This window comes from Microtus ochrogaster, chromosome 19, assembly GCF_000317375.1.
Source record: "Microtus ochrogaster isolate Prairie Vole_2 chromosome 19, MicOch1.0, whole genome shotgun sequence".
Classification (NCBI taxonomy): Eukaryota; Metazoa; Chordata; class Mammalia; order Rodentia; family Cricetidae; genus Microtus; species Microtus ochrogaster.
Window position 1 is genome coordinate 43,624,894 of NC_022021.1, and position 24,315 is coordinate 43,649,208.

General features: G+C 40.0%; 1 protein-coding gene across 1 annotated transcript in view; it reads left to right on the forward strand.

Annotated features, from left to right (window-relative positions):
- Positions 1-24,315, forward strand: part of Dnah5 (dynein axonemal heavy chain 5) — a 257,325-nt gene that overhangs the window by 63,304 nt on the left and 169,706 nt on the right. The window contains exons 7-17 of the mRNA XM_005356665.3: positions 136-312; positions 1,596-1,709; positions 2,312-2,419; positions 3,751-3,873; positions 4,492-4,707; positions 7,306-7,413; positions 11,231-11,316; positions 11,817-12,138; positions 13,093-13,299; positions 16,926-17,097; positions 21,520-21,665. Coding sequence (XP_005356722.2) covers positions 136-312; positions 1,596-1,709; positions 2,312-2,419; positions 3,751-3,873; positions 4,492-4,707; positions 7,306-7,413; positions 11,231-11,316; positions 11,817-12,138; positions 13,093-13,299; positions 16,926-17,097; positions 21,520-21,665 — 1,779 coding nt within the window. The remainder of the gene's footprint in view (positions 1-135; positions 313-1,595; positions 1,710-2,311; positions 2,420-3,750; positions 3,874-4,491; positions 4,708-7,305; positions 7,414-11,230; positions 11,317-11,816; positions 12,139-13,092; positions 13,300-16,925; positions 17,098-21,519; positions 21,666-24,315) is intronic.

Genomic DNA, 24,315 nt, shown 5'->3' on the forward strand with positions numbered 1-24,315 from the left:
CTCCTCCTCCTCCTCCTCCTCCTCCTTCTTTTCCTCCTCCTTCTCCTCTTTCTCTTCCTTTTCCTTCTCCTTTGGCTCATGCATGGTTTTCATACCTCAAATCTCACGCGATTGCTTGTTCTTCTGCATCTACAGATCCTTGCTGAGAACAACCAGCTGCGGAAGGAAGCAGATGATGTTGGGCCCCGAGCAGAGCTGGAGCACTGGAAGAAAAGGCTCTCCAAATTTAATTACCTTTTAGACCAATTGAAAAGCCCGGAGGTGAAGGCTGTGCTGGCAGTGCTCGCTGCGGCCAAGTCCAAGCTGCTGAAGGTTCTTAGCCATTTTGCTGTGACTTAGAATAAGGGCATAAGAGAATTCTCCATCCCCAACTCCACAGAGCAATTAGGCGTCGTTTTATCTGAATGAAAATCTTTTAAGACTGGATAATATTAGCCATGTAATTTTGGATACTGTGAATTGTTCTTCAAGCTAAAGACATTTGTTGGCTGTTATACTTGAATGTATATGTATTATTAGTGAGCATTGCAAATAACTAAGATATAATGTGACCATATGACTGGAACATGTACATGTGCATGCAGCATGTAATAAATTCAGACAATATAGGTGTAGCAATAATGAAAACTTAAGCCCACAAATATTAGTTGTATACTGCAAAACAAATAATCCCAAACTCACTAGCTAAAAATCAGTATTTTTACCCAAAGCCAGGAACTGGGGTGTAGCTTAAGTAGGTGCCTCTGACTCAAGGTTCCTTTGAAGTTGCATCTGGACTGGACTATTGACTAGGTTCACACGGGAAAGGCCTGCTTCTGTGTTTGCTCAGGACATGGCTGCTCTTTGTTGGCTAGAGGCATCCTTCAGTTCTTACCACAAACACCGCTCCCCAGGCAGCTGATGGGGTACCAGGCTTCCTTTCAAGAGAGCTAGGAACTGTGTAAGAGGGCACCCAACGTAGAGGCCACAGTCTCAAGCTTCTCCTGAGATTGACGTGGCGTCGCTTTTGTCATATTAATAAATAATTAGCAGCAAGTCACTTGACTTTTCTTACATTTTGTGTTTTAGAGGAATGTCACACTTTGTGATACAATACAGTTTAGAAATGCTACCATTAAGATTGGGATACAACAAATTCAGTGTGTTATATCCTCTTTAATTTTTAGGTATCTTTCTATTTTAATGTCATGACAAATAGTTGATAGTTAACAAATATTTGTTAGACCGCCAAATGGACACAAGTTTAGGGCCCTGGGGAAAAGGGAAATCAGGTTATAAAGGAGAGAATATGGAAAACATGAGCTTGAGACACAAAGCTAACTGCTGGCCACAGAGCAGGAGGCTGTGACTTTAAAGAACTGTGATACCCTGTAGTGCTCTGTGCTTGAGTATTCAAGAGAAGTCTGGAAATGGAAGCCTTCGAACATTTAGTTAAAGATTTTGCTCTTCCATATCTTTCTAAGATTCATATTTAATTGCTGGAGGCAAAGAGCAAATGAAGGCGATTAAGGGATGGGAGGTGATGTTTAGTGGCCCCTACTTTGCAAGTTCCTCTGGGAATAGTTGTGTTAAAATTGCTTTTGTGTTGTGCTTAGGTTTGGCGGGAGACAGACATTAGGATCACTGATGCAGCAAATGAAGCAAAAGACAATGTCAAATATTTGTACACACTGGAGAAATGTTGTGACCCTCTGTACAGCAGTGACCCTGTGAGTTAAGGTTTTTGCCCCTAACGACCACTGGTGACCTTTTCTGCACTAGCAGAATGGAGTGCTGGGTTTTAGCTGATATGACGATTTCTTGGAAAGGTCTTAGAAATCTCATATTCTCAGGAGTATATTCACATAGTTTTATAAATACCTTATAAAACTCATCTATCTATCTATCTATCTATCTATCTATCTATCTATCTATCTATCTATCTATCTATCTATCTATCTTGTATATTTAAAAATGCTATATTTTATTACATTTCATATTAAATATCGAAGCTGATATTCTAGATTATACCCCAAAGAACTATGGGGGAAGTCATAGCTTTAGGAAATTTCAGCTTGTGTACACTATAAAACCAACTGTTAGCATAACTCACTGTCATGGAAAGCAAGCCTTTTGTATTGAAATAAATTTTGATTTACCTAATATGACTAAAATAACAGAAATGAACTTATTGTAAAATATGTCTGTGTGAAGCATCAGGTACTGTTTAAGATTTTTTGTTAACAATAAAACTTTATTTTAATGAAAATAGAATGCTCAAACTCACAATCAGACTTTTGCTTAACTTGACATTTCCTGGAATCTCTTCCAGATAAGTATGATAGATGCTATCCCTACACTTATAAATGCAATTAAAATGATCTACAGCATCTCTCACTACTATAACACCTCTGAGAAGATCACATCTCTGTTTGTAAAGGTGAGTGCGCAGCAGAGAGTTTGTGGTCACCTAGCTGCCAATGGCCAAATTTTGGATAGTTAAAATCTTTTAGTTTGGCCTGATCTATTATCTGTGCACTTTATATTTAGGAGGGCTTAGTTTGACAATGGATGTAGAACTAAATTCATGTGACAGGTAAACAAACCATTGTTTGTTTTATTTACAACTTTAGCAAACAAACCATTGTTTTGTATTTGCTAAAATAATCATTCTATTGTTTTATATATTAAGAACTAAGATTCTTTTCAGAATTTACCTATATGATTTCTAGCCTGTCATTATTTCCTACTGTGCCAATTTTAATCAAGAAGAATGCTATTAAGCCAGTTATGGCGGCTCATGGCTGTAATCCTAGCATTTCAGAGGTGAGAGGATTTCTGTGGCTATTTGAACTGGAGAGTTAGTTCTAAGACAGCCTGGGCAACAGAGTGAGATCGTGTTGAAAAAACCAACCAATTGATCAAACTAACAAAAGCTGCACAAACCAAACCAAAAATAAAACAGAAGCCCAATGCCCCTTAAGCCCCACCCAACAAGAATATAAGGAAAACGTGCTATCCTGTCTTTATCTTTCATACGGCAGGCCTACATTTGTTTGATGGCACACTTATTTGGTTGTGTTAATACAATAGTAACCATGGTAATAAGATGCAATATTTTGGAATTCCATAAAGTAGTTAAAACAAATCTGCCCCAAACCACAATAATGTTTATACTGTAAGACCACATTCTAACTTGTAGGCATTTTAAGTTAGAGGGAATATTTTCTTGGTAAATGAGACACAAAAGTCCATTTGTGTTATTGGTATTTTATGGGTATTATTTGTATGTTCTTGTGAAACTACTAATGACCAGAAACATCTTATTACAGACATTTTCAGGTAGTACAAGAGGAGAAGGAATTGTATACTGACTCTTAGCTCCCAACACAAACATAGTTTTAAAATCAACGGGCAGCAACACACGACTAATATTGCTTTGCCACACCCTCACTTCCAAGATTTATTCATTTTGATTTTATGTGTATGGGTTTTTAGCTTGCATGTATGCTTGTGTACTGTGTGCATGCTTGGTGCCTGCATATGCTGGAAGAGTAGATCAGATCCCCTGGACCTGGAGTTCCAGACAGCTTTGAGTCACCATGCTGATTCTGGCTGTATTAGAGGCCAGAGTTGTGAGGGAAAAGCAAAGTCGAAGAGGAAGGTCACAGACGGTGCATTCCGAGAGGAAGAAGACGCAAGGATTTGATGCAGGTTTATAGTTCCTTAGAGTTTTATGCACCTAACATTATTTTATTGGAAAAATTCCAGGTGACAAATCAGATGATATCTGCCTGTAAAGCCCACATCACCAACAATGGGACTGCCACCATCTGGAGCCAGCCTCAGGACATTGTTACACAAAAGATATTGTCTGCAATTCAACTCAAGCAGGTAATGGCTAGTTGAGGTTGGTAGTGTGCTCCTACATCTTGTGTTTTATGTTGCTTTTCTGAGACCAAGTTAAATCATTTGTCAATGATATTTTTTTGGTAGCTAAACAGAAAAGCAATTGTTTTATTTTTAAAAATAACTTCATTGTTAAGAAAATTGAGCATTAGTAAACCTTCTGCGAATGCATACCCATTTATTCCCCTAAAGTTCTGAGATACCCTGGTGACTATGATCAGTTTTCTTCACGTACCCTATAGACCAATGGGGAGATAGACATAAAGCGATTCTGTTACTGAAATAGTGGGGCCATGGAGGAGAATACACAGGTTTGAGTTGCACTAGGAATAATGGTTTGTTGGAGTAGACGATCAGAACAGATAATGGTTCAGACGGATGGCTAAATGCATAGGAATACAAGCATGAAAAGATGGGGATTTTCAGACCAATTCTGCTGTCACCTTCAGTTGAGAAATCAGATGAACTCCTTCCTGCTCCCACCCCCCCCCCCCCCCGACCCTGTTCCTTACTTATTAGGGGTGAACCCCGGTTGTGTAGATGTTAAGTAGGTGTTCTGTCCTGGGCCATACCTTCCTTACGCTCTTTGCTTTGGGCCGCCAGGGCTATCAGTCCTGCTTTCACGAGACAAAACAAAAGCTGAAGCAAAATCCGAAGGAAAAACAATTTGACTTTAGCGAGATGTATATTTTTGGAAAATTTGAAACTTTCCATCGCCGTCTGGCCAAGATAATGGACATCTTTACAACCATCAAGACATACTCAGTTCTGCAAGATTCCAAAATAGAGGGGTTGGAAGACTTGGTCACTAAATACCAGGTATTATACGTTTAAATTCTGTTCTCTGTGAGTGCCCATAACTGAAGTTACATACACAACAGTGATATTTAGACAAATCATCTGTATATAGCATAAAATATGTTTGGGTTCTTTAATAATAGAGAAATTGTATTTATTTGAGAATTGCATAGTGAGACTAGTACATTCTCTTCAGGTGTGTGGTTGTAAGGGTAATGTACCAGTGGTTTCGAGTTACTCATCTTTAAGAAAAAGCATTTTCATTATTAACTCTTAAAATACAATTTTCCCTTTTAAAAATCAATTTATTATAAAATTGATTTATTATAAAAAAACTCGCAAGTAAATAAAATCAGTACACACCGAAATTAGTGAGACCCAAAGTCATACAACTTAATGAACTTAAATATAATTAGAATTGGAATTTGGGATGGAAGCTGTGGAGCTTCACATTAGATTTTACGCATTCAGTATTGAATATATTCTGTGCATTTATTGGCCTCCAAGACCCAAACATCCCTGGCATATTTAGAACTGGAAAACTGCTTAGCCTTGTATCTTCTTTCATAACTCATGTTCACTGCCTGTATCCACTTCTTCCTCACGCCCCTTTATTTAGATTTTCTTATTCTCTTTTATTATTTCTTGATTCATGCAGACATAGTTTATGAAGAACATTCTATATGTCAGACACTATTTGATTTGAGTGACATTTAACTATCTGAATACATTTAATTTGCGTACATGTTAAAGATAGATAAAGAACTAGAGCCAGTGTCATGGTTTAGCGTGCAGAAGTGTCTGCTGTGCAAGCCTGAGAGGCTGAGTTTGATCCTCAGAACACATAGGAGAAAGAGCTAACAGATTCGTAAAGGTGGCTGTTTGACTGCTGCCGGCAGGCTGTGACAAGCACTAATCTGCATTCACATGTATGTCTATCAAACATACATATGTATATAAGCTATAGAATAAGAGATCATGGAGTTCCCAACCCCAGTTGGTACATCCAAACACAGTCCTACACCTAAAGTCAGGGGAAAAGGACATAGAAGACTGTAAGAGCCAAAGGGCCAGATACTGCCAGACGGTGTTTTTAGACATGACCAGGACATGGAAGCTATGTCGTCTCAACAATGTGGTCGCCTAAACAAGACCTACATAATGGCTGTGGCAGTTGACAATGCCAGTGTGGCTGAAGGAAATCTTTCAAGGCCCCATTTTAGATGAAGAGCTACAGTCAGTCAATGGTTGCCGAGAGAGAAAATCAGTCTTCCCCAGCGACGAGACCCTGATAGGTTGTCCAGTTCCAGGGGGTCAGCCCTAAATATAGGTACACATGAACAACACGAAGTGGGCTGAGCAGGTGTGTGACACACTCATACCACACACACACACACACACACACACACACACACACACACACGACCTGAGCAGGTGTACGTGACACACACACAGATATGTAACAATAATAATTTCAGAAGAAAAGATCATGAATTTGAGGAGAGTGGGAAGGAACTTGGCAGGAGTTGGAAGGGGGAGAGGGCAGTGTGGAGATGTAAATAGCAGTATGCTATATGAAATTCTCCAAAACTGAATTAAAAAAGGAACATATGTTGAAAGAGTTAATTAATGCAGCTTCTCCACATTCATCTTAAACATGTCACACACTGCATGCACGCTCCCAGTTTCCACGGGTGAATACTCCTGTCTGCATGGAGACAACAGGGAGAGGGTGTTGTTCTCACTAGCAGACCTGACTCTAGAAGTTAAGTAGCTGGTGCATTTGTTTGTATGTTAAGAGATCTGAGTGACGCCTAAGTGGAAATGACTTTGAAGAGAAGGTTGTGGGAAAAGGCCCAGTAGTCCTCATAAAAATTGTATGCCTTTGTCAATAATGTGGGGCTCTGAGTTTGAGGACGGCTTAGCACCTGGCTACAAATGATCACAAAGCGTGACTGCTCATCATTCCGAGCAAACAGAACTTCTGATAATAGTGTTTTCAAGGAGATGAATCCCTAATTTATACTTTCCTAGTCACGGATTGTAGTTCTACAGGAGAGCAAAAAGAAATTAATCCCAGAGCATTTGAAAGTGGTAGACTGTGTTTGATGTCTCATTTAAAGTACCTGATTTAGGAGATGACATCTCTTCTGTGGGTATTGCAGCACCCCCATTTTCTTCTTATCTGGTTTTTATTTTTTTAAAGTCTTTTCTAACTATTATTTAAGCCTTTCAACAAAAATAACATTTCATTAAATTCTACTCTGGGCTTTGTTTTAGCTTATTTCAGATGTAATTAATATATAAAACTAATATATAAAATTAAGATATAAATCACCTGCTTATATTCACATGTGAATTATTTAATTGTATTTGTCCAAATTATCTTTAAATCCATGAGACAATCTTTCCTGGCGACTCCTTTGGATGAAGGATGGTGACGTTTTACTGTGTTCAAAACAAATAGCACCAAATCAATGAGAGACGTAGAAAATCAGGTTCCCTTTAAACAGACATCTTCTCAGGAACCATTTTTATAAAGTTCTGCATTTAAAGGCTACAAGTCACGAGGACTGGAAGGATAATGAAACTCTGCCTCATGTCTTCCATCTATTTCAGGATATTGTTGCTGCCATAAAGAAGAAGGAATATAATTTCTTAGATCAGCGGAAAATGGATTTTGACCAGGATTATGAAGAGTTTTGCAAGCGGACTAATGACCTTCATGTAGGTTGCGTGGTAAAATTCCTGGTGACAGCCACACGATTTTGTTTTCTTTGTCCTTGGTGATGCTCTGATCATCATTCCCCATTCTGCAGGCAGAGCTACCTTCATCACAGGGTGGCTGGCAGCAATCGCAGCCTGCATTTTCTGATTTCAGATGAATGACGGAGCGCTCCTTTCCCTGGATTAAAGGGTCATAAATACAGCTCGGCTAATGACTCGTAATCATAGACTTCTGTGCGTCTTCCGTGGTAGTTTTTAGAAAGTTAACTTTCATCTTCTGTTGAAATGCTCTGTAGCTTCATTAAGATGTGACATTGGTCTCCCTTTGTTACTACGGCGTATTGATGATTATGTTCAGGGGTAGTAACCTAACAGGCTGCCGGCTGTGCCTGGTGGATTCTAAAGGCAGGGCTGTAGCAGGCCTTAGAAATCGTGGTGCTGGGTCCCTCTTGCTCTCAGTTGTGAAATTTCTTTTCCATCATCTTTACTCATCACAGACCAGCCATCCTGACGTTCAGCCCTGGGCAGCACAGCCTCCATCAGCACCTGAGAACACACAACAGAAGCAGCCCAGTTTCAGTTTTCCCGGGGAAAGGATAACTATAGGGATAGTGGTGCACAGCTTGGAGCTTAGCAGCTCTGGGGTCATGTGATAAACAAAGGATAGGTGGGCAATCAGGGAGGATCTTTGTTTTTAAGAAATGGGAGTCAGGGAGGCCAAGGTAGGAGACAACTTAGTAGCTGTCTGACGTATAAATATGCAGAGTTCGTTCATCCATAGGAGATGTAGGTGTCCATCTTTCCTTATAGGAACGCAGTCAGGCTTGAGAGACAGCACAGTCCATGAAGTGCTTTTCTTGCAAACATGAGGACCTCAGTTTGAACCAGAACCTATGTTAAAAAAATCTAGGTATAGTGGCATAGGCTTGTAAGCCTAGTGGTGGGGAATGGAGACAGGAGCATCTCTTGGTGAGTTTTAAGCCAATGAGAGATTTTTGTCCCTGAAAAGGGTAGACAGTTACTGAAGAATGACACTAAAAGTCATCCTCCGATGTTTGAATTGAAAAGCACATCTGTGCATGCATTGTACACACAACACACCTGTACACACACATGCATATGCATCCATATGCCCCCCCACATGACTATGTACACACACGAACACACACATGACTATGTACACACACACAAACACACAATGACTAAGTACACACACGAACACACACATGACTATGTGCAAACACAAACACACATGACTATGTACACACACAAACACACACATGACTATGTACACACACAAACACACACGACTATGTACACACACACACACACACACACACACACACACACACACACACACACACTTACTTCCTCCTGACGTAAAAGTAAAATGGCCATTCAGCTACCCCTTCCCAGTGAGGGTCTGAACTAAATTCGTACATGGAGAGGAAGTGGTGTGAGGAGTTCAAGTGGAGTTTTGGGTGACGTGAATTCAAGGAAGAGGGAGCTATCAGAAAGTGCTGGATGCTGTATTTTATGTTTGTAGATTAACTTAGTAATCATCACAATCCTAGCAAGTCACTGCTCTTGTTGCTCTCATCCTTCTGAGGGGGGCGCAGAATGGCTGTAAGTGGCCCGTTCAAGTCACACAAAGAACAAGTGGCAAGGTTGAAGCCAAACCCTGACAATTTGGCTCTAGTGCTCAATATCTGAATTCTCAAGTCATATGGTGTGTTTCCTTTGATGGGAAGGCACAGGTCTCATTAGAACTTAAACAATGACCTATTTGGGGGCTAATTCAGATATAAGGACAGTGGATCCCGCTTCTTCTTGTTGGAAACTGGTAGACTGTAGTTGACTCTTGTCATGCCCTCCATGGCCCACGTCCTTCAGTCAAGCTCCCATCTGTGTCCCTCTCAAGAGAGTCTCTTCACTTGTCACAGTAGTTCCTCTGTAGCTGGTGAGGGACGGTGAGCATCTGGACGCAGGGGTCATTTCTTGTCTCAATTGCTTAATAAGAAGATGGAGAGTTATTCTAAAGAAGCGGCCACTTCCGTTTGCAGTGGTGGATTGGGCTTCTGTCCTGCAGATTGTGGAAGAAGAAATAAACACTCCCTTGAAGTAGGTTTGACCTCACCACTCTGAGACAGAGTGAACGTGTTTTAAGTTAGAAAAGAAGGATGTTACAGCATCAAAGGGGAAGGGGGGGGATGGCTGTGACATCAATAATGGTGATGGAGGAGGAGGGGAAATAATCAGTTATAAATCAACAGTATTCTGATACTGTGTTTGAAATGAGAATTCAAAGCTACAAAAGACCTACAGAAACTTATGGGGGAGGGGACAGTTTACAAAACATGCATGGAACTTGATCATTCCTGTACCTCAAAGGCCAGGGTGTGCACCGGGCAGGAAATCACACTGTCTGTGTTTGTGTGGGGTTGATAGCGCCTCAGAGAGGAGGCCATGACTTGTGGCAGTGATTTCCCAGCAAGTGAGGTGGGAGTGAGCAGGAGCAGAGGTAGGAGACTTCTCACAGAGCTGAGAATGTAACTGCAGACTTTCTGGAGTCGGGGGTTAAAGCATTAGTTACATGCGCTAACTCTTGATCTCCCTTTGCTTTTCTTCTATGTTAAAATGAATAAAGAGTTTTTTAGAAAAAGAATTTCATACATAAGTACCATCTTTACATAATCTCATCCCTTTCCTCCCCTCTCAAATTATTAACTTCTTTTGTTATATATATGTATATGTGTGCATGTTTATGTGTATGCATATCTATATATACAACCTGTTGAGTCCATTTACTGTTGCTCCAATATATGTGTGTGTATATACACATGTACATATACACACACACATTTCAAGTTCAGCATATGTCCACATCATCTTCTATGACATAATCATATAGACAAAAACGGTCCAATTCTGAATTTGGATGACTGGGTAGTCCACATTTGACTTCTCCATTCTGTTCTCCTTCTCATTCCCTTAACCAATCCAATTTCAGTCTGTCTTTGAAACTAATCCATTCTCTTAAATTCAACCCTCATCTCCTTAAAACTGGGGTAAAAATATCCACATTCCCCATACTCTGGGTGGAGTGGATGGAGCGGATGGATCTCAGGGACAAGGATTAGGGGGTTTATAGGGAAAGAATGTGGGGTTTCAGAGGTCCAGGGATGGTTGGGATCATAACTCTGCTGTTGAGGAGGTGGAAGCCTCTGATTCTGTCCTGACTTGGGTCCATGCTGGCACTAACAATAGCGAGAGAAGCCGCGTATTGAAGCAGCACAGGTGGGTGGTTTGAAGCAGCGGTTCCACCAGGCAAGGAAAACGCTTTTAACAATAAAAAGTGATACAATAGTTTCTTTGTGTTTTATTTAACTAACCTTACATTTAAATAAGAATCTTAACTGACTCTTGGATGAGTAACAAATATGTTTATTTTTCATGCAATCCTTTTAGGTGCAAAATTGCTCAATAGTAAAAACTGTCTGCGTTTCTTTGGACAGTGAGGTCTCCATTTCTGGCTTCTGGACATTTCATTTCCCTTTGAGCTTACTAAATTTTCTGTTACATTTCCCACCCATTAGAAACAGTGTAAGGAATGTGGGTCTCTTTTCTTCTACTGCTAAATAGAAAATCCTCACTATTTCTCAATACAGTGGCGTACATTGTTAGTCTCAGTCCCTAAGAGACACAGGCAGGAGGGCTGTCGATTTCAGTTCAGCCTGGTCTCATAGAATGACCTCGTCTCGAAAGAATATCTCAGCGCTAATTTGTTGTTCATGACGGAGTTTTGTTCTGTTTTTAGAATGAGCTGCAGAAGTTCATGGACGGCACATTTGAAAAGACTCAGAGCACCAGGCGAGCTCTAAGCACGTTGAAGAAATTTGAAAGGTAAAGATTCGAAATAGCTTCCCAAGTCCCATCTTCTAAACTTGGGATAATGTGGGCACAGTTTAGCTTCTTTTTATAGCTTATCTTTTATTGTAATTATAACTCTTATTATCACTTCGCATTCTAATGGGAAGAAAAGCCTCTCGACAGTCTGAGTCACAAGGTCACAGGTTTTAAGTTTTTCAGAGGCTTAACAGGATTAATTCCTGGAAGGATTAAGGATTTGCTTCATTTCTGTCAATAGAGAATACTCTTAGCTTTGAAGTAGCCTGTAGCTGCCTGTAGTAATACCGCCTAATGTCTGAATAATTCGAGATAATTCTTCCCAGGTTAGCAATTTTGCCTTGTAAGGATTGGCGCTATTTTGGTTCTTTAAATACACTGCACAGCTACTTCATAGCTTTCAGTTGGCATGTCTTAAAATGGATGTTAAAAATAAGATTAGTACATACTTTTTTTTCATTAATTCAAAACTTTGTACTTTTTTTTTCCCCAATCAGATTGAATATACCTAACCTTGGTATTGAGGAAAAATACCAAGTAATTTTTCAGAATTTTGGGACTGAGATCGACTTGATTTCTAAGCTGTATATGAAACAGAAATATGATCCCCCTTTGGCTCGGAACCAGCCTCCCATTGCTGGGAAGATCTTGTGGGCCCGGCAGCTGTTCCATAGGCTGGAGCAGCCAATGCAGCTCTTCCAGCAGCAACCCTTGGTGCTGAGGACCGAGGAGGCCAAGCCAGTGATACGCAATTACAACAGGCTAGGCAAGGTCCTCTTGGAGTTTGAGGTCCTCTACCACAGGGCGTGGCTTCATCAGGTGAATTCCCGAATGGGTGCTCCTTAAGTGGTCTCTAGTGTCCAGACAGAGGGAACCCTCTCCTAGCATTTGACAGGGACATTTTATAAATCAGTTTGGTTGAATATAAGAAATCAAAGTGTATAACATAACCATGGAAGAAAATAATTATTAATATTGAAAAAACCCAGTAAGTTAGGTAATAGCAGCTCATGATTTAACTTACAACATCATAAATGAGAACACATAGCATTTCACTACTCTGTCAGTAGGGTTTTTCTCTTTATGCTTTTAAAAATTTAGTAAGATACTGCTTGGGGGTGTAGCTTAGTGGTAGAGCATTTGCTTAGCATGTCAGCAACACACAAACATACACACACAGAAAGAGAGAGAGAGAGAGAGAGAGAGAGAGAGAGAGAGAGAGAGAGAGAGAGAGAGATATCCTGAATGTATCAGCAAATACAGGTAAGTCTGTCAAAAGAAGTCTTAGGTTTTAGTTGGTTGTACCAGCATTTAATCAAGCTATATCCAACCAACACTTGTGTTTCTTTGTAGATCAGTAAGAAGCAATGAGAAGCAATGGTTGTATAGCTGTATCCACTTAGTTTCTAGATAAATAAAAACTGAGTTTAGTTGGGTTTGTGTAACCTTTATTAGTACATATAACTGATCAGGCATAAGGACATCAGGGAGCTAAATGTGTCTTCCAAAATCTCCTAGGCTACTGTCACATGTAAAGTCTCAAGAAAGAAAAAAAATGCACTTGGTTGACTGTGCAATATCACCACCAAGACCTGAAAGCTGGTTTCTGAGAGGGAATTTAGGGGTAGAGTGAGTGATCCTATTGCTGGGATTCTGCAAGGTCAAGTCCAGGAGAGATACTGAATGAGTATTCACTGAGTCTCGGGAATGGTTGGGCCAGATACTGTGTGCACATTGCATTCTGACAGTAAAAATATTGACCTCCTCCCACAGATCGAAGAAATCCACATGGGTCTTGAGGCTTCTTTACTGGTGAAGGCTCCAGGCACAGGGGAATTGTTCGTGAACTTTGATCCTCAGATATTAATCTTATTTAGAGAAACAGAATGCATGTCCCAGATGGGTCTGCCAGTGTCACCATTAGCAGCTGCCCTCTTCCAGAAGCGGGATGTGTACAAAAGGAACTTCAGTGATGTGAAGGTATAGTACTTTTATTTCCCCATTTCTGGATGTTTCTAACATACACAAACGATTTTCTCTTTTTTTAAACACTTGTTTTGGTGTGCATGCATGCACCTATGTATGCAATTGCACATGGAGACCCAAGGTTGATGCCCACAATCATCTTTATCACCCTAACACCTTATTCACTGACTCTGGGTCTATGAGTCAAACCCAGATCTCATCAATATGACTAGTATCACTGGTCAGCATGCTCTAGGGATTCTGTCTCTTGAGGCTGTCCTGTTTATGTGGGTTCTTAAGTTCTGAATTCTAGATCTTATGATAAAGTTGGTTTACCTCTAAGTGTTTCAGGAAGTCACTGGAAGATTTTTGGGCTGGAAAGTAAGGCAAGTCTCTATTATTACAGACACATAATCCTTGCTGCTTGCTTTCTAGGCAGAAATTTTGCACTTTAATTGGGATAAGAGTGTTAGCAAGAAGCCAATAATTTGTTGCATTGATCCAGAATGGTAAATGAGGTTAGTAACTTGAGCTAGAATGGCCACAGAGTTTGTCAGACAAGTAGAGGTTAAGAGGGAACTCAAGAATAATTGAAATGGGGGCTATTATGGATGGCCAGGTAGCTTGTATTCTATTCTCCCCCCCCCCCATGCGGGGGCCTTGACTGTAAGTCTCATTTATGGAGGAGATAAAGACTTGAAATGGTTTATTTTGTGGGGCCCAGTAGAATCTGTAGTTCTTGTCTTAAGTCTCACATGGCTTTTAGACATCCATGTTTCCATGGTACCAGTGCAGTTAGATATAGAAGTCAGGGCTCAATAGAGCACTCAAAGTTGGAGACATGCTTATTGGAGCTGGGAGACTGCAGTTGATATTAATGACATTGTCCTTCATGAGAGCTTTTAGGGAGGGCTGGAGACAGAACTGAGTGAGGGCCGTTGACTTAGACATAAGGTTGATCCAATATTAGTGGGTCTAGTAGAAGATTACAACCCACAAAACAGACTTGGACTTTGAGGTGGGATGAAACCAAATAACAAGGAAGCCAAAAGTAAAGAAAAAAATTCAAGGATCATGACTCACAAATTCACTTCCTGGAAAAGTAAAAAGAAAAGCTCAAAGACGGGGCCTTGGTTCTGGGCCACATAGAAACTGTTACTAGAATGTCATAGTAAACCAGCCTTGCTGGTGTATACCGCAATCCTAGCACTTGGGAAGCAGAGTATGAGGATCAGAAGTTCAAGGTCATTCTTGATTAGAAAGCAAGTTTAGCCTAGTATACATGAGACCCTATCTCAAAAGAAATGTTAGCTATTAACATCATATAATGACACTATGCCCATGCCCTTACATAGTGCCTTATGATGTAAGCCTATCTTTCTCCCTCCCTCCCCACCACTCTCTCTTCTCCCTCCCCCCATCACTCTTCCTTCTCCCTCCCCTCTCTCGCTTTGCTCTGCTGCACATTGAATATAAAGTTTTAAACTTGCTGACAGGTACTTTCCCACCAAGCTATATCCACAGCACTGTCTTCACTGTGTGATTTAAGACAGCATCTTGGGTCTCAGGCTCACCCTTCACTCATTCCGGTAATCCAGGCTGGCCTTCAACTTCTTTCCAACCCTTTTGTTTCAGTCTCTCAAGTAGCTGGGGTTACAGAACTGTGCCTCAGTACAATTCATGTGAAGCCCTTTCAAGGCCATTATTTAAATGTCATCTTTCTTCCTACCATGTGAGATAGGTGGGACAGAGTACGTTGTGATTCAGCCAAAGTGACTAAGTCAAGGTCTCATCGCCGAGAGCCAGAAGAGTGGCAGATAATGTTTATAAACTACCATTGTTCCAACCAAAGACTTGAACAAGGAAGTTATCATCTGGTTGGCATTTATTACATATTGGAGGTGGAAAGAGAAGTTCCTGTGTAATGTGGCTAGCTGGTCAAAGCAGATTTATTGACCCACTTGGGGGCCCTCCAAAGCTCCCCTCCCCAGCTTCTGAGCCACTGTACTGGGCATTCAACAGAGTTTCCAGGTTTCTACAGACACACAAAAGTAGCTGGCAGTTTGCTTTATTCATCTTTTTCTTGGAAGATATTTGAAACTGTAAAGAGATAGGCTAGTGTGGGCTAATAGTAAGGAATATAGATTCTGAAACCAATATGATCTGGATTCAAACCGTTATCTCTAGGTAAATGACTTTACTTTCTAAGCCTCAGTTTCTCATTTGTAGAAGGGATGAATAGTACCTCCTGGGCTCAAAGGATTGAAGGTGAGGAGCAGAATGCCCGCTGGAGGCAAATTCTGAGAACCATTTTTTTTTTTTCTGATAGAATAAGTAATGGGCATTAAGAAAAACAGTGGTAAGCAGTGGCTAAAGGCTTTCGGAAATGTGGAAGGAGCTGCTAATAGAATCATCAAATTGTAGGCTTTTCTCAAGTGACTTTTATGGAAAATGAAAGGGCATTATGGAAAGTATAGAAAAGTATTATCGGAAGACAGGGCTCATTTGGGAGACATTGGGCTTATCTGCCTTCTCAGACTCCACCAGGACATCCCATATCTTTATGACAGGTTCTATAAGACCATGAATGTTAATTGTGACACTGATGTATAGAGAGCTTTGCAATCATACCCACCCAGGCATCATTTCCGTCCTAGCACAGCAATAAAAACACTTGTGACAGGTATCAATCTAACATTATGATAATAGGAATAGTTCCTGTACCAGTTCTGTCTTAAAAGTATTTGTCTTTAGGAAGCACATTGATGACTTGGGCAAGGAAGAGCAGCAGTATGAACTAGCAGGTGTGTTTGAAAACAATAGCGTATGGACAGAATAGGGACCTACTTTGACTCGCCACTGTAGGTGATTTTTAATGGAGAACTCAAACCAACCCCTCAAATTCTTTTTCTGATAACAACTAGTTGATTAGTTTAAAAAATGGTAAGAGATCCTGCCTCGTGTTCTAGCTAAGGTTTCGAACACATTGGAAAAAAAAAAAGACAGGTAAAAATCTTGTCCTTGTATTATTTATGCAGTTACTCCTGACTTGTGGTCAGGTGGTGAGGTTGGGAGCACATAAGTAAAGAATGCATTTATCCCACCTAAGTTAATGTCTAACCTACCCCGTCTTCAGTGTGCTCATCTGACATAGCCAGGAGGTGATATTTAAAGTCATTTGAAAGCAGCACTGATTCTTTACTCTCCCTCTGCCCCTTGGGTCTTGCATCAAGAGGTAGCTGATAGTTCTGTCTAGCAAAGCTCTCACGATTCACACAACTGTGATGGTGAGTATGGTCTAGAAGAGATTCCCAAAGCAGCCGCAGCAGCTTGTCCCCATCAAAAATGGAATGAGTGAGCCTAGGGAGGCAAAGGCCACCATATTTTCTTTGTTTGGGGCTGGGTAGAGGCTACGAAATGGTCCTCAAGTCCTTCATTCTCAATTGTAACTTTGTGGGTTAGGATTTGGCGGCTGTAGCGAGGGTGCTTGTGAGTCATCTGTCTTGTTTGTGACATTCTTCCTGTCAGGACATTAGATCCCAATAGTCTGACCAAACATAAAAGTTATCGTTTTAGATAAAAATACTAATACATATGAAAAGTGACCTATAAACTGGCTATTTAACCCCATACCGTTGCAGATGATGCTGTCTGAATACCAGCGAGTGAAGTCGAAAATGCCTCCTGCCATTGAGCAATTGATGGTCCCACACTTGGCCAGAGTGGATGAAGCCCTCCAGCCTGGCCTGGCTGCCCTGACTTGGACATCCCTGAATATTGAGACATATTTAGAAAATGCATTTGCAAAGATCAGTGAGTCTGTCTACCTGAGTTTTGTTTTTCAGTTTTAGGAGCCGAGTTCTTATTGCCTACTGGATAATTTGTTATTAATATGCTTTTATAAATAATAAAATGAGAAATAAGGCTCAAAACTTTCACGGTGAACAGCAACAAAATATAATGAGTTCAGTAATTTCTTACAAGTCATAAATATTCATTATTTAATTTTATTCCCGGAGGTTATCCATATAATTTTTTTGATTCTTATTGCTGTATATTAGTACCTAAAAGATCTTTAGGGCCATCTAACTTCTATACTAATTGATTAGTTCATTAAAATTGTTTTTTTTTAGTGACTCCCTCTCCCTCCACCTCTCTCTTCTCCTCTTCTTCCTCCTCCTTATCCTTATCTTTTAGATCAAACACAAACAAAGCTCCATTTAGTAGACAAGTACTCTCCCACCAACATCTGTAGACCTTTCAGTGGTTTGGGGGATGGATTGGGATGTGCAGTGTGATGGAGGACAGGGAATTGCGAAGGAAAATAGTTCAGGCAAGTGGTAGTTTTCCTTAACTAAGGATGCAGATCTTAAAATGTATGTGAGATGCTCAATTCAATTTAATCCAATTTCCCAGAATAAGCACAGGTATTTTTCAAAAGCAAAAAAATTGACCTCAAGTCCATTTGGGATGTTAAGGAATTGCAAGTGTTTGTTTTATATAGGACTTTTGACAGTCTCTCAGTGTCCAAAAGTGGGCTCACTCATGAGGCATTTCCCAGAGTTCATAGCTGCCTTCTAAAATGTATTAGTTCCCATATCCTGTGTAACCAGGGACATAGAAATTGGAACACAATGTCAGAGGTTTTTGTTTATTTTTTTTATACTTAGACATTTCTATTCTTTATTCCAACCTGGTGTTGTCTGTCAGTGTTTTTCATGACCCAACTTTGCCTATATTTTATGGTCTGGGATACAAAGTCTGAGGATCCTAGCCTGACTCCATTATTTTGAGTCCACCTGCTCCCAGCCTTTCTGTTGTCTTGATAGCTGGGACCAGAAACTCTATATTGCACATATCTCCTACCTGAGTAGCCCAACTTCATCTTTCTCCCAAACTGGTTGCAAAGGGCTTAAAACCCAGGCATTTTCTTCTACTTATTTTGGTCAGTCTGGTGTTGGCTGTGCTTCAAAACTTCTGGATTCATAATTGTGTAATTTCTGTTTCTTTATTTCTCTGACGTCTTTCTAATCCACTTGGACATGTTACTTCCTTTCTGGTCACATTTTTTTTTTTAATCTCTTCTAGGTAACTCCTGGGATGGTACTCTCTGTCTCTCTTTATGTCTGTTTCTATCTCTCTTGGTCTCACCCAAAGTAGGACCTAGTTTATTGATAACTTGAACTCCTAGCAGCTTGTCTTTTCATGAGTTTTCTTACTGCACCTTTCAAACAAGTATATACTATTTAATATATGCTAATTTAGCAGATACACACTACTCAAGAATATTTGAGAGGTAGTGGATTGGGGCAGAAAGTGAAGTAAGGAATTATGGTTGATATGCTAACTAGCTTTTTCTTTTTCCAACTTGACAAAAGGTAGAGTAATTTTGGAAGAAGAAATCTTAATTGAGACAATTTCTTCACCAGATTAGTTTGCGAGTAAACTTGGCTGGTGATTGCTATGGGAGGCCCATCCCATTTGTGGGCGGTGCCACCCCGGCCAGGTGGTCCTGGATTGGGTGAAAAGGACTGAGAAATTCATGAGGAACAAGTCAGTTCTGCTTTAGTTTCTGCTCCCAGTTTCCTATCCTGGATTCCCTGGATAATGAACTAAAAACTCTAAGATAAAATACCCACACTCTCCAAGTTGCTTTTGATCGTGACGTTTTATTTTTTATTACAGTGATAGAAAACTTATCTAAGGCAGTTGCATACTTTTGTTTTAATTCTGCCGACTTAAGTGGGAACTGGATTCAAAGATAAAGTGTAACAGCAGAGTGTTTGCATATTAATGAAGTGTATTTTAGGCTCACTACCATTTCTGGGTGGGATACTGAAAGGTGCACAATTAGGCAACCATAGCATTAGAAGGATGGAGAACGTTGTGAAATGGTTTTCAAAAGCATCCTCAATTTAAAGGATGGAAACCAACAACCCAGAGATGTCAAATGGCAATTAGTGCTGAGCAGATCGAAGCAATAAAGATGGGTTTCTTTGCCTTTAGGCCAATATTCTTTCCAAGATAGCTCTCCTTAGGAAATATAACAAGAGTAAACGAGTTAAAATCTCTAAGGAGGCATTTATAAGGCATATAAAAGCTTCACAGTGAGTATTATCACCATCAAATTAGAGCAGGCTGCTAAGGTAGTCGTTAGCAGTATTCTCCCTGGAGAGGTACTAGGATTAGAGTATTAGCAATTTGGATAGTTTATTAGATGCTAGCTGGAGACAAGGAGATAGCTTCTAAAGAAATCTTAATTCTCCTTTTCTATTGTGGTTTGCTTTTGCAACTTAAATGAGGACAATAGTGAAGAACAAAATTAAGTGCCATTGCAGATGGAGGCTTTGTGGTTGGGTACCTCATGGTCAAGTGCTCTCTGTACTCTGACCATGTGTGGTTTTTCTGTGATGGTCTCAATATGTTGCATAGAGAGGCTTCTTTGACGAGGGTAGAAAAAACTGTGTTAATTCCCAAGAACAATTGGATTCTGAATTGAGATAAATGAACACGCCTTTAGAATTGTAGGTGTTTAATTGGGCCACACACTTGGAAAAAAGTCACTATTTGTTAAAGTCATCAGCAGAACTTCGATGGGCATCATTTTTGTACCCTATGCATAACTGCTGTTTCATTTTCTTTAATTGCTTCAATAACAACTTGCCACAAATTTCATTGCTTCATAATGCAATTACAGAGGTCAGAAATGCAAAGAGTCTCATGTAGCTAAATTCGAAGCATCTTCAGAGAGAGAGAGAGAGAGAGAGAGAGAGAGAGAGAGAGAGAGAGAGAGAGAGCACTCTTCCCAGAAACTCTGCAAAGCACCCTTCCCTTAGCACCTTCCAGGTCTTACAGGGTGCCTACATCTGTTGGAGCATGACCATGTCATATTCAGAGCTAGCTGTGTCTCATGGCCACCCCCCTTTTTCTGCAACCCCTTTCCTTCCATGGTCACACTCTTCTCTATCCCTCTTTTGTCTTCCTAATGTTCCTCTTATAAGGTCCTTAAGACAATTCTGCCTAGATAATCCATAACAGTCTCCACACCTCAAGATCCTTCAAAAAAAACCACATAAGGTAATAGGGATTCCCCCAGGAGATCACTTTTTCAACTTGACACAAATGCCTTTGAAGATGTGAAGACTCATAGAGAAGCAGGAGAATTCTGTGGCGAGCACACACACTTAAGGGGAAGTACAGTTCTTTCTACATTGACTACTATTGTGAAGAAGAATCATTTGGTATATTAAGAAGTTACCTGTATAGTTAGTTTGAAATTTATTGAAACCTAGGTATTTATCCTTTAGGTAGTGAAGGTATGTACTGAAGGTATTGATATAAGGAAATATCAAATAGCAGCAGACTTTCATTTCAATCAAAGTTGTTGAAGATACCCTTTGGGATGGGCACTGACATAAATGGTCAAGATGTAAAGATGGAAAAACAGAGCAGACACAAGAGTAGCCAGTGGGATGCACACAGAAATGAATGCTTAGATGATAGGCAGGACAGGACCAGGGGATCCCCTACACCCCCACAGTCACAGGTGGCCTCCTGGGAAGACAAGCCAGAGCCAGGCCTATAGGAAAACTGGGAACTGTTAAAGGAGGAAGAGTATACAGCAGCTATGTTTGGAACAGACAGAAATACCAAGGACACTGTGATGATTTTTAGCAAGAATGAACCCAATGGGCTTGTCTATTGAATGCTTGGTCCCTAGTTAGTGGAACTATTTATGAAAGATTAGAAGATTAGAAATATTTATGTGACCTTCTTGGAGGAAGTATGTCACTTCATTGGAGTGGGCTTTGAGGTTTCAAAACTCCATGCTATACCTCTCTCTCTCTCTCTCTCTCTCTCTCTCTCTCTCTCTCTCTCTCTCTCTCTCTCTCTCTCTCTCCTCTCTGCTCTTTCTCTGCTCTCTCTGACTCATGGTTGTTCTAAGCTCCCAGCTACTGCTTTAGCACTATGCCTACCAGCCTGTTGCCAGGCTCCCTACCACGATGGTCACCAACTCACTTGCTGTAAGAAAGCCCCCATCAAACACATTTTCTAGAAGTTGCTTTTCTAGAAGTTGCATGGTCATGGCATCTTTTCACGCATAGGAAAATAAATAAGACAGATATGTATAACCCAGGTAACCATTAATCTGGATGCTCCTGCTGTCATTGAGTCACGTGTACGTGTTCAAGGAAATGGTTTACCTCACCTGTTGTTCATTTGTTTTTCCCAAAGAGGACCTGGAGCTGCTGCTTGACCGGGTCAATGATTTGATTGAGTTCCGCATCAATGCCATTTTGGAAGAAATGAGCAGCTTGCCACTTTGTCAGCTCCCTCAAGAGGACCCCCTCACTTGTGAAGAATTCCTCCAGATGACAAAGGTTATCAGAAAACTCATTTTTTTGACAAAACTTTTTTTTAAAATAAAAGATGTGTTTGAATTATAAATTGGGATTTAAAAAATTCTATTTTGCTCTGTGATAGATGTTATTCAAATGTCAGACCTTCTGACAACTTGAAGATAAAGAAAATGTTATCTAAGCAGCTACTAATAAGTTAATTCCTTTCAGATCAGCTGAAGGGGCATTGCTGTGACACACATTTCAGAATTCTTTATGTTTTATGAAGGGCAAAGGTATTTTTTTTTTAAGAAGAGCTTCAGTTAGGGTCAATTATGCAGTACTTGGGCAGATTCTGGGCAAGGTTTTTTCTTCAAGTACTTTCAAAGAGCTGTTTCCAAACTAGCATTGTTTTGTAGCATAGAGTTCTGAACTTGGCCCTAGGAAAGCTGGGGAAGGCCAGAGGCTTGTGTTTAGACCACACAAGGTAGAGACTGTATTTACAGGTTCACCACACTTCAACATATGAAAATAAAACCCTCAGAAGGTCTTCATAATTTCTGTAAAATCTTTGCAAATCGGGCATTTTCTTCCTATGTTATGCCCAAGCTACTAGCAGAGAGACTTTTTGGAAATGGTACCTTGGCCTCATTTATGACATTCCCTATGGGTATTCTGGTGATATGAACTCCTCAATGATGATTTCAATATTGCTGGCCAGCAGCGCTTACTGGAGGACCCACTATAATCCATTCAGCTTGTGGCTACACCGCAGTTCAGATTTATCACCAAAACGGAGTGGCAGCTAAGCAGAATAATAATACAGTAGGCGGGTGGAGGCTGGGGCAAACCTTTGTTTTTTTTCTCAGAGTTTTCAGGGTTATTTTTTTCCTTAAAAGTTTTTTTTTTTTTCATTTTACATAGCAGCCACAGTTCTCATTCTCGCACCTTCTTCAGTTTCCTCTCAGCTCCCCCCACAACCTTCCGCCAGCTCTTTCCAGTGAGGGCTGACAGAGAGCCCTCCTCACCCAACAACGAAACCACAGAAATCCATGTGCAAACTTTCTGCCCGGTGAAGTTCATTGCTTGACATTCCATTTTTTTTTTTTAATTTAAAATTTTAGTGTGTGTGTGTGTGTGTGTGTAGGTGTTCACGGAGGCCAGAAAAGGGCATCAGATTCTTATGCCCTCTTATGCCCTGAACTCTGAACTCAGGAAGAGCAGCAAGCATTTCTAACCACTGAGCCACCTCTTCCATCCCAAAGCTTTTATTGGCTTTTGTCACCATGGCACACTCTGCTTTTCATGAAAAGGCTCAGACTCGTAGAAGGAATCAAGGATTCAGTGTAAACCATGTTGTCTACAGAAGTATTCCAGACACAGAGACAGTGTGTCTCAAGAGACAGCAGCAAGCCTCCCCTCCCCCCGAATCTGATCTCCTTGGTGTGAGGAGGGCTTTAAACTCAAAGGCACCCTTGGAAAGGATAGGAACGAAGCATTTGGTGCCAACACCATTTTGCATATATGTTAAACTTCAATTTATATTAACTTGTCATTAGCTGGTAATGCTTAATGACTGCAATTCAGAATCCTGTTTGCTCTTCTCACATGATTTTTTAATATTTTTCTTGCTAACTTTTAAGTTTCCTCCCCATCATAAGAGAAATCACTTAGCTCTGTTATTTACAAAATGTAGTTTAAAAATTTCAAATCAGGGAGGCTGGAGAGATGGCTCAGTGGTTAAGAGCACTGACTCTTCTTGCAGAGGACCCAGGTTCAATTCCCAGCACCCACATGGAGGCTCACAATTGTCTGTAACCTTCCACAGGCAAAACACCAATGCACATTAAAGATAAATAGGTAGTTAAAAAATTCCAAATCAGATAGGTTTTAGATTTCAACAGTGGGGAAATTAGCATTTATAGCCATCACATCACCACTGTGGTGGATTTTATGTATTTCCTGGCTCTCACTGTACTCATTGCAGATTTGTTAGTGATTATGCTCTCAGCTAATATTTCTTTGTATACTTTCCCTTGTCATTATATGACTTTCACAAAATAAATGACACCTTCATAACATTTTATTAAGATGATATTTATATTGTTTCTTACTACTAGACATTAAATGGCTCCCAAAGTTTGTCAGTTGTGCCAAGAGCTATAATAAATATATATGTATAATTACTTTTGATTTTCAGGAATGTTGTCCCCAAATAAGATTTTTGTGCAAACTGCATGTTTTATTTTACAGCTCTTTACAGTCATAAACAAATTGTTTTCCAAAGGACAGTTCCAACGTACAAAGCCATAATGCTATAATACCAATATTGCTACTTTCTGACAAACACTGATCTATTATAACCTATTAATTTTAGTTAGAGCGGCAAAAATCAAACATTCTAACTTAAATAAAATTGTTTTTATTGCCCATAGAAATACTTTTTTTTGACTGTTTTATTTTCTACAGCCTGCTTATTTGTCTTACAATTTTTAATTTTTTCATTTATATCTATTTTTAATTTTTATTTCTTTTGTTTTTGAGATTATGATATAATTGCACCATTTTCTAATTCTTTTCCTGTCTCCAAATATTCCCAGACATCCCTCCTTGCTCTCTTTCAAATTCATGGCTTCTTTCTCATTAATTGTTGTTATATACATACATATATATTTATATATTATACATACAC